Source organism: Sciurus carolinensis, chromosome 12 (assembly GCF_902686445.1).
Source record: "Sciurus carolinensis chromosome 12, mSciCar1.2, whole genome shotgun sequence".
NCBI classification, from domain to species: Eukaryota; Metazoa; Chordata; class Mammalia; order Rodentia; family Sciuridae; genus Sciurus; species Sciurus carolinensis.
In genome coordinates this window covers 83,249,187-83,259,752 of record NC_062224.1, presented here as the reverse complement: position 1 = coordinate 83,259,752, position 10,566 = coordinate 83,249,187, and the positions used below count along the sequence as shown (strand labels likewise).

General features: G+C 54.2%; 1 protein-coding gene across 1 annotated transcript in view; it reads right to left on the bottom strand.

The window, feature by feature from the left end:
* Nucleotides 1-4,158: 4,158 nt before the first annotated feature.
* The window catches only part of Lrrn2 (leucine rich repeat neuronal 2), a 60,549-nt gene continuing 54,141 nt past the window's right edge, over nucleotides 4,159-10,566 (bottom strand). The window contains exon 2 of the mRNA XM_047519876.1: nucleotides 4,159-7,727. Within this exon, the coding sequence (XP_047375832.1) occupies nucleotides 5,359-7,494 (2,136 nt within the window). The 5' untranslated portion in view covers nucleotides 7,495-7,727 and the 3' untranslated portion in view covers nucleotides 4,159-5,358. The remainder of the gene's footprint in view (nucleotides 7,728-10,566) is intronic.

The window sequence follows — 10,566 nt, the reverse complement described above, 5'->3', positions numbered from 1 at the left end:
CCTTTCTGAGCTGTAATATCTAAATCTAAAAAGTGGGGAAAATAGTATCCACTTTATAAAGTAGCAGTGGATGAAATGAGAGGGTACATGTGACATCTCTGCCATTGTGTGGTAGGCACACGGTAAGTGTGCCATTCCACAAAAGATAGGAGATGTTCTCAAAGAGCAACCGCGAGAGAATAGTGCGAATGGGTAAGAACCATGCGGGGCAGGCGGAAGGACGGGTGACCTGACACTGGTGAAACTCAGGAGGGCTCCACCCACAGAACCATCAGGAATGTAGATGTGGCACCTGGGCCAGACGAAGCGCTGGGCATGGCTGCAGAAGGGCAGGATGGTGACTTGCTCATGCCGCTGCGGTCCCCTCAGAATGATGTGCTTTAACATCAAACAATTGGACGGGATCGAAGGCCATAGAGGTCATTCCTGTCCACCTTAAATCAGCTCCTGCCTCTGTTATGAGGCCGCGGGAGAGGTCCGGGTGTGCGATGGTGGAGTCTTGAGCAACGAGAACTACTTTGAAGACTCATGGGGCGGTGGAGAGGGGCCAGAGCCTGTGAGAGAGTAACGTGCCTTCAATTTGCTAAAATAAAGTGTAGACTTAGAAAACAAAGAGCTTGTTCAGTGTCCAGCCCTGGCAAAGTGCTAGAAGAGATTGAATAAATGGATCTTAGGGTCCCCTCCTAACTGATGTCTCCACTTCTGCTCTTGTGAACCCCAAACCTCCTCGTTTTGTTCTCTGTCTAGCAACCAGAGGGAACCCCAAAGTCGAATCATGCCGTGTCCGCTCGGAACCCTCCAGCAGCTTTCTGTCCTACTAGAAGAACAGCCACGTCTTTACAGTGGCTGACAAGTCCCAACAGGGTCATGGCTGCTGCTGCTCTGACCTCTGTCTAACGGACGCTCTGCCCGAAGACCCACTTGCTCCAGCCTCCCTGCTCTTGGCCTTTACCCTTGCCATTCTCTTGGCCTGGAACTCTCTTTCCTGATATCTGCTTGATTCACTCCCCCAGGTCTTTGATCAAACGTCATCTCCTCAGTGAAGCCTCTCATACCATCTATATAAACACTGCCCTTCCTTGTCCCTGGCTTAGCTTTTTCTGCATAGTTCTCACGATGATTCAACACATTGTACATCTTTACTTATGACTCCTCTTCATCAACTTCTCCTCTCACTAACATGCAAGGTCCCTGGACTCAGGATTTTTGTCTGTAGAACGGTGGCCACCACATAGTCACGTTCATTAACTCTTCGCTGCTTGGGAGGGAGGGGAAGAGATGGCTGCAGCAGACTTAGAGAGCTCACTGGCTTGGAGTGGCCCATCATTCCAGAGTTCCTGAAACGTGGGACTTACAGTGCTAAGAACAGGAAAGTCCCACTTGGGCCCCTACCCTGGACCAGCCAGTCTCATCTACTTCCATGATCCAATTACTAGACCGAGAGTTCCCAGGAATGCCACAATCTCACTATATCCTCATTTTGGCACAGACTCCCACGAAGTCTGCCTTGACAGCCCTGCAGATGGGATGCAGAAATGTGGGCTGCTAGATGGTATATTTAGGTGGTTTGTAGCTGGCTGAGCAGCCAGACATGTTGATTAATGGCCCCATGTCAGGCTGGTGGGAAGGCTGCCGTAGAGAGCCATAGAACTGTCTCCTGGCCCAGGTCTGCTCCACATCTGTTGGGACTGTGGATGAGATGCGGGAGGCATGATGGAATTTGCCAGTGGTGTGCATTAGAGAGGGAAATACTCAACAATTGGGGTGTGTTTTGAAATCATCTCAATAGATGGAAATGATAGGCTGTAAGCAGAGACTTAAAATCCAAACAGAAATAGTTTTCTATTTAAGATTTAAGAAAAAACCTTTTTTTTTTTTGGTGCTAGGGACTTAACCCAGAGGCACTTAGCCACTGAGCCACATCCCCAGGCCTTTTTTTATATTTTATTTAGAGACAGAGTCTCGCTGAGTTGTTTAGGGCCTCACTAAGTTGCTGAGGCTGGTTTTGAACTCGCGATCCTCCTACCTCCTGAGCTGCTGGGATCACAGGCATGTGCCACTCTGCCGGGTAAAAGCAATCATCTCAACTATACAGAGAAACCAGGCTTAATCATATTTTACTTGTTGTAAACCAAGTATGTTTAGTTGACCACATGTTCCATCTACTGTGAAAGCTAAGGCTGCAGATGCTACCTCTGACTGTATTAATAGAGCTGTGACAAGGTCAGGGGAGGGTCTCACTGTCCTCCCTCCTGGTGGACACACCTGGACCCCGTGTCCAGCTCTGCACCAGGCGAGAGGCTGATGGCTTGCATTTGCTCTGTTTCTAGTGATTCCAGGACACAGCATCCCACGAGTACCTTTCCTCCCTCCCACAGCTGGCTGTCTCTATAGCACCATTTCCCTTTCTAGGAGAAAAGAGGTCGCTGGCTACCTTTCTCTCCCCACCTCCCCTAACTTAGTTCCTTGAAGTAGCCAATCGGTTCAGGACCCATGGAGTCAGTTGAGAGACAGAATAAATCCCCATGATGACTTTTCCCACCAGAAGCAGAGATTCATTTCAAGAACTCCAGCAGCTATGAGCCCCGGGGGAAGCAGCGGTGCCTGGGGCCTGAGAGCCAAAGTCACATCCTCCTGGTTGAGTGACTTCTTCCATGCCCCAGGGGCTCCAGGCTTCTCTTGGTTTCCTATCTGTAAGGAAGGAATCTGAGGGAAACAGGGATAGGTCAGAGGCAGCAAATGATCCGGGGGACTGGGGACACTTCCCCTCACCCCTTCTAACCATGGGCTCATTTATAAGTGTTTTGAGCCTAAAGGGACCTAAAGGGATTCTAGATCTGCTGGGATCGCTTCTTAGGCTGCTATAACCCAGTCTAGGGCTGGCAGTGGGGATGGGATTCAGGAGCATTACAGGGCTCGGGATGCTTATTTAGGGGAACAGCACTTTCATTCTCCATATAATGTGGGCTGCCCAAGAAGGTGACAACTGCTTATGGTCCTAAAGGAAAAGAGACAGTGATTTCTGACTCTGGCTTCATATGATTGACACAGGCCCTGTCCTGCCTCTTCCCTGTAGAACTTCCTGATCATGGAGGACAGCAATTAGGTTACATCCCACAGGCCAGCTCCAACAAATGATGGTGCTGCTTAGGGTGTGGATTTGATGATTCCAAAGCTTATCTGGAAAGAAGCCTGGGAGGTATCAGGAGTGTCTGCTGGGCGTGGGAAGGGACAGGGAGCATGTAGTGATGTAGGAAGATCTGCACCGTTCCCCGAAGACCACATGCCCTGGGAAGAGCGTCTGTGAACGGGTGTCACTGAAATGGGGGCTGAGTGGGAAGAAGCAGGGGGACTGTCCCAACTGCCTTCTGCTGACTATAAAAAAGCCGAGGCCTGGAGCAAGTGTGAAAAATTCTAGCCACTGCAGACTGACCACCAGTGGTTCTCAAAGTGTTGTCCCTAGTCTAGCAGCATCACCTGAAAACCTGTTAGAAATGCAAATTCTTGGGCCTCACCCATCTGTTGTAGAGCAGAGAGCCTGGGGCGGAGACCTGGCTCATCTGTGTGACAAGTCTTGCAGGGGACGCCATTGAAGGTGCAAGTAGGGGAGGCCTGCTCAGAAGGACGGAGCCTTCTAAAACAGCCCGCTGCTAACCGTCTCCAGAGCCTTGCTCTTGGTGATTACTGATGCGGCCGCTGGCTCTCCCTCTGCCTTTGGTGAGTATTATTCTGGGGCTGTGGACTCTGATGTTCTGTCTGGGCCTGATCTGACATCTGGGTATATGTTTGCAGTTTTGGTTTAGAACTTGGCTTCCAACAAGTTTGCCACATGTATTCTCTAACACGGGGGGACCCGAAGGCTCGCAGTGGCATTATTTTAGTCTTGGGAAACCCGTTCCTTTCCCAGCCTGTTTCAGAAACAGAGCTCGGTCACCCAGTGGCCTCAGGCTCTGGCGTTACCCACTTGTTGGCCCACAGTGGCCCTCCCTGCCCTTGGCTCCGCTGGCTTTCCAACAGATGTTCTTCTTCACATTGGGTTGTCAGAGGTCACTCAGTTAAAAAACAAACAAACAAAACAAACACCACACACACAAAAGCAAACCAGGTTCATTGTGAATTATACTGAAATGGAAAGATAAACGCAGCAATCTCCTATCCCACAGTCTTCCCCTCCTCAAATCCTCTATCACCCCACTCCCCCTCCTGCCCCAGTGAGCCAAAGTTCTTGCTGTCTTGATGATTTGCAATTCTCTGCATGACTCTGCCTCTTGGGTTTGTTTAATTAGAAATAGGCAGGGGAAGTGCTTCCTATGCACTGGCATGTTAATTGCTTATCAGAGAAGGAGACGCGGGGACCGTGTTTGGTGATGGAAATTTCCGCTCTCTCTCTGCATCTTTATGCATCTCCATTTTTCTCTTCCACCCCTCTCCTAGCCTGCAGTGTGATCTTCCTCCTTCTCTTCCTTGCTGGACATCATCAGCCTCTTTTGCTCTTTGTCCCCTCTCCTGCTTATAACTATAGAGGCTCTCTGGGGTTGGGCAGACCCAGAGGCCAGAATTCAAACTTAAATGGAAAAACTGCGCCCCCCCTACCCCCGGCTGTCAGGCTCTGAAGAATCCCAGGGCAGAGAGCTCTTCCCTCACGCTCAGAAGGCAAAGGATTCTTTCCTTTTCATTCTGTTCCCTTCCCCCTTATCGTCGTTGTTATTTTATTGTTTATTTTTATTTTTTACAAAACAGGAGAAAAGAGTGAATTGAGTTGGGGCAGGTGACACATTTCTCCACAAAGGTACAAAATTGCCTATAGAAAGTCAGCGCCGGAGAGCTCAGGCTGCCAAGATGCGTTCCTGGGCATCCCTCTCCCCAGACATCCTGCAGGCCCAGCTGGGGTCACTCCCACTTTGGGGTGGTCCCCCGAGATGGGAAGGAGAGGCCTCCCTCAGCCCTTGCCCAGGAGGGGAATGAGCAAGCAACTGAGACTGTACAAAGAAAGAGAAGAGGAAGGGTGCATCCTGTGGCCCACGGCCTGGGGACACAGGCAGGGGACAACCGAGCAGAGGCCCAACAGCCTCTGGGCATGTAGATAGACGGGAGGTGGGAGGCTCTAGCTAGAGTCCTTCCTGTTCCTTGGAAATGTTCCTCATAGTGCAGCAGAGGACCCCAGAAGGTAAGAGTAACATTTTGGAGGCCTCAGGAAACCCCCTGGGAGCCACAGGGCCTCTGTGTCCAGGTCCAGCTGCCAGGCCTCAAGCACGTGGGTCCATGCCACTTTCCTGGCAGGGCATCTGGCCCAGATTGCTTCCCTTTTGATAAAAAGTAGTCCTAGTTATTTCTTTACTGCTGAGAACTGGCCGAGCTTCAGGAATTCTGAGACAATGGTGGTGACAGTGTCTCCCCTTCTGAGGACCAGGACAGCTTCCTCCCTGGATTCCAAGGCAGGACAAGGGGTGCAGACACCACCCGGATGGACGGGGCGCTCCAGCCCCAGAATGCCCAGACTGGAAAGAGAGGCCGCCCACCCACCCCCTGTCTGGGCTGGCCTGTGCCAAGGTGGGCCATGAGCCCAGCTGCCAGCAGGAGGACAGCAAGAGCCAGGATGGCTATGAGCCCAGGCCGGTCCCCAAGGGCTCTGTGGCAAGGAGTGGCCTCTTTAGTCCTGGCCCATACACAAGCCAACTGGGTGTGGGCATCAGCAAAGGCCACTTGCAGGCAGGCCCAGTACTCTGTGGCCTGCAGGAGGCGGGTGATGTTGTAGCTGTGGGTGCCCCGGGGTAGGCGGGCCAGAGAAGTGGCCCCCTGGCCCCGGAGAGAGGAGGCAATGGACCAGGTGAGGTTGGTGGAAACTGTGTTGGGTGGAGGAACCCAAGAGAGCAGAATGTGATAGGGGTGGGTCTCCTGCACCCGGAGCTCCAGTCCCCGTCCCTCATTCCTGCCTGGCTGGGAAGCATGGCCAACCACCACGCTGACCGTCTTAGTGTCAGCCCCCACCAGGTTCTGGGCCACACAGGTGTACAGCCCTGCCTCTTCCACTGTCACTCTCCGCAGCTCCAGGGTCCCTTCGGGGTACACTCGGTATCTCCTGCCTGCATGGGCAGGTGTCAGTCGAACCCCAGTTGGAGTGACCCAGTAGATCTCAGGTTCTGGTTCAGCCAGTGCCCGGCAGTGCAGTACCATGGTCCCTCCACTGGCCACCTGGAGGCTGGGGGGGAAGCTGCGGGGGGAGATGAGGGGCAGGCAGTGGTTCGTCATTTCCCGGAAGGGCACCTCACGGACAGGGCGGCGCTGGAGGTCTGGTGGCTCAGCACACAGGGTGGACTGTGGCTCAATGAAGCGGACCCGGGTGCCTGTGGCATTAGCCCAGCGGATGACACAGTCACAGCGGATGGGGTTGCCGTGGAGCCCCACCTCCTGCAGGTTGGGCAGGGACTCCACGGTCTGATGGTGCAAGGCACTGAGAGCGTTGTTGTTGAGCATGAGGGTCTCCATCTGGGGCAGGTGGTGGAAGGCGCGGGGGTGGATGAAGGACAGACGCGGGTTGTTGGTGATGTCCAGCTTGGTCAGCTCGGGGAGGTTGACCAGGGCGAACTTGTCAATGGAGACCAGCTCCTCCATGTTGTTCAGCCCCAGCTCCTTGAGATGCAGCATGTTAGCAAAGTCCCCCGGCCCCACCCGCTGCAGCGGGTTCTTATTCAAGTCTAGGAACTTGAGCCCAGGCACCTGCTCCAGGGCCCGCCTGGGCACGCGGGCCAGCTGGTTGTCGTAGAAGGAGAGGCTCTCCAGGCTTTGCAGCCCCTCCAGGGCGTAGTCAGAGATCTCCCGCAGGCTCATGCCCGCCAGAACCAGGCTGCGCAGGTTGGCCAGGGGCCGGAAGTTCATGTCCAGGATGGCGTCCACCTTGTTGCCACCAATCATGAGGATCTCCAAGTTGGGCAGCATCTCGAACCAGCGGCTGTCGATGGCCCTGAGCAGGTTGGAGTTCAGGTGCAGCCGCAGCAGGTTGCCGAGCCCCGCGAAGGCCCGGGGTGCGATGCGGTAGAGCTGGTTGTGGTTGAGATAGAGCTCCTGCAGGCCGGCCAGCCCTGCGAAGCTGTGGTCCTCCAGCCGGGCCAGCTGGTTCTCCTCCAGGTGCAGGCTCAGCAGCTGGGGCAGGGCCCGGAAGTCACAGTCACGTGCGTCTGAGAAGCTGTTCTGGGACAGGTCCAGCTCCGTGAGGTTGGCCAGGTAGGCGAGCTCACTCTGGTCCACACGGACGATGCTGTTGCTCTGCAGCAGCAGGGTCTGTGTCCCCGCAGGGAGCGCCGGGGGAACCGCTGTCAGGAATAGGTCATTGCAGTCCACCGTGGTGGCCTCTCGGTAGGATGAGCGAGGCGTATACCAGGGCCGGATCTGGCAGGCACACTGAGGCGGGCAGGGCACATGCCAGGGCACCACGGGCACGGCAGCAGTGGCACCAGCCACACAAGCTAGCAGGATGGGGGCCACGAGGAGCCTCATGATGGGGCTGGGGGGCAGGGGACCATCCACAAGTAGAGTCCAGTCTTGCTCTTCGTGTTTGGCAGGTTGAGGGTCAGCAGCCCAGCCAGGGCCTGGGGAACCGCCGTCCCTGGACAGTCATTCTATGTGGCCATGGGTGGGCATCACTCTGTGCCCTCCTGGGTGTGGCTTCTCGTTCCTGTGCGCCGGGGCTGGGCCTGCTCCCTCATCGCCATGGCCCGTCTGGGGCAGCCCTGGAAGAAGAAGGTGAAGGGTTAAGGAGCAGCAGGAAGTAGACTCTACCCGCTCCCTCCAGCCTCCCTGCGCAAAGGGGCAACAGTGCACCGACTGGAGCCAGGCTTCTTGGGTTCTGTCTTACGGTCCTGAAGGCTTTAGTGTCCTTTTCTACCACCTGCTTGGGAAGCAATTGACTGAGTCCTCCAAGAAGAGTCCTGGAGTAATGAGAAGGGCTGGGGGAGAGATGAGAGAGAGAGAGAGAGAGAGAGAGAGAGGGCGAGGGCGGGGTTGGGGGAGTGTTTTTGGGAGGGAAAGCAGATGAGCTGGGATTATTGTCTTCAAAGTCATTCTGAGCCCACAGAGATGTGGAATAGATGCTTCAGCCTTTCTTACCTCTTTCCTCCTTTCCTTCTTGGCTCACTTGGTAAATGCAAGACAAAAGATAGTTTCTAGAAATCCCACTGGGAAGGGGTGGTAGAAACAAGCCCAGCTTCTAAAATCTGGAAGGGGCTCCCCAGGCCTTGTAGCTGAACAGCAGCAGACCCTGATCCCGCATCCACAGAGGGCTGGTCCTGCATGGAATATGCCTGGACTTTCTTGGGGTATGTCAGGGGGACTGCTTCAGTCTGTGGCCATTTCCCACCCTGGAGACAGGAACTTTCCCTGTTCCAATAGCTGTCAGAGGAGCCCAAGAGGTCATAGGTTCAATAGCCTGGGTCTGAGCTCAGCCCTGCTGGTAAGACCTCTGTGACTTGGCCTGGCCAGGCCACTTCTGGCTTTTCTTGTTACCACCTGTTCACCCACTGTGCACAAATCTTCCAGGTTGAAGTCACAGTGACATGCCACCACTTCTTATTGTCTCATTGTCTTTTAGAAAACTCCTACTTGTTCTTCAAGACTCAAGTTCATCGCCTCCTACAGAAAGCTTCTCCTGACCCTCCACCCCTGCAGGCTGAGGGACTGACCTTCTGCTCCAACAGTGTCCATGCTCCCCACCGTCACAGCCCTGACCACATCCTGTGCAAAGTTTCTTCCAGCTAGAGACCTGTCTTGCTAATTGTTGTCAATTGTTAAGCCAGGAGCCCGGGACAGATCTTCAGTCAGTGCTTATTATAGGATTCAAGTCCCTTCCCCTAGAAGGTCATCCCCTCATCTGGAATCAAGCCTCTGCTGGTTCCTCCCTCCTGGCTGTGGTTAACCAACCCAGGTTCTCTCTCAGACCCCAGGACCAGGCCATGCTGCCCTGGATGCAGGACCAGCCTTGGCCTAGAACTGAAGATGGAAACAAAGCAGGCTAGACCCCATGTTTCCTTCTTAACCTGGTCTGACTCCTGAGTGGAGGTCTGATTCCAGGTGGACTTTCAGTCCCAGTTGTCAGGGAAACACAAACACTTGTCAAGCACCTAGCATTGATTGGCCAGGACTCTTTGAAGACTCTAAATGTCTTATTTCACTTAACCTTCATAACATGCCTAGGAGATAAGCTTTCACACTCTTAGTTTGCAGATAAAGAAACTGAGGTTCCCAAGAGGTCAAAGGCCTTGGCTCAAGTCCCATAGTTGCTACGCTTGTACGCAGCAAGAGAGAGGAATCAACCTGTCTGGAGATTGTGCTGGCTACACCTTGCTTCTCTGCCCCCAAGTCTGATCCCAACCTGCCTTGGGCCCCGAGACCCGGGGGTGCACTGGCTGCTGCAGCAGGAGACTGGTGGCCGTTCTGTCCCCAGGGTGAGGACTCCTTGCCAGGCAGCTGCAGAAAGCCCAGAGCTTTCACAAGAAGGGACGACATGCCTCCAAGCTCCCAACCACTCGACTCTCCGGAGGGGCTCTTGGCCACCCCATTTGGCTTCCAGGAAGCCAGGAGGGAGCAGCTGAGGCAGGAGCAGCTGAGGCAGGACCCTTCCTGGAGCAGGAGAGCAGTGTGCCTGTTTATATTCCACGGCTTCCCACTTTCCTCTGCAGCTATTTCTGAAGGTGGGAAAAACAGCCATGACTTGAAAGGCACAGAGGTTTGCGTAGGGGTGTGTGTGCTGACACGTCGAACTCAGGGTAAACAAATACACGTGTGCACACGTGCTCACACGTCAGCACACATGTGCAAGGGAAGCCTGGGGAGCCCAGCTGCCCAAGCCAGTGAATGGGGTCAGGGACGGGATGTGGGGGTGCATTTCATGGTGTGCAATGTGGGCCGAGAGGAAGCAGGAAACCAGCTGAGTCCTGAGGTGGTCCCTGCTGTGGAATGGGACCTAAGGTCAGTGGTTCTGCCACATTAACGTGCACCGACTTGTCCAGCCCTGGCATGAGAGAGCAGACCACCACCTGCAGGCAGATCAGGACCCAAAACTTGGCTGTAGCACTCACTAGCCTGGGAAAGCTCCTTGACTTCTCAAGCATCCATTTCCTCACGTGGAAGACTGTTGCTAGAATTCCACTGGTTGGATGTGTTACACAGAGTCCTCTGGACATCTCCCGGGGTTGGGAGGCTCTCCGGCCACAGGGCTTCTTAGGGCACACAAAAAGTTGGATCCTAGGGCTGGGCGTGGTGGTGCACGCCTGTACTCCCAGTGACTCAGGAGGCTGAGGCAGGAGAAATGGAGAGTTCAAAGCCAGCCTCAGCAATTTAGTGGAGCCCTAAGCAACTCAGCGAGACCCAGTCTATAAATAAAATACAAAAAAGGGCTGGGGAAGTGGCTCAGTGATTAAGTGCCCCTGGGTTCAATCCCTGATACCAATTAATAAATAAATAAGTTGGATCCTAGGACTCAACTAATTCCCAATAAGCTTACCTGCTGGGAGTGGGGGGCAGGAGGGGGCCAAAGTGGGTGGGTGGGAGTTATGGGCTGAAATAGATCACATG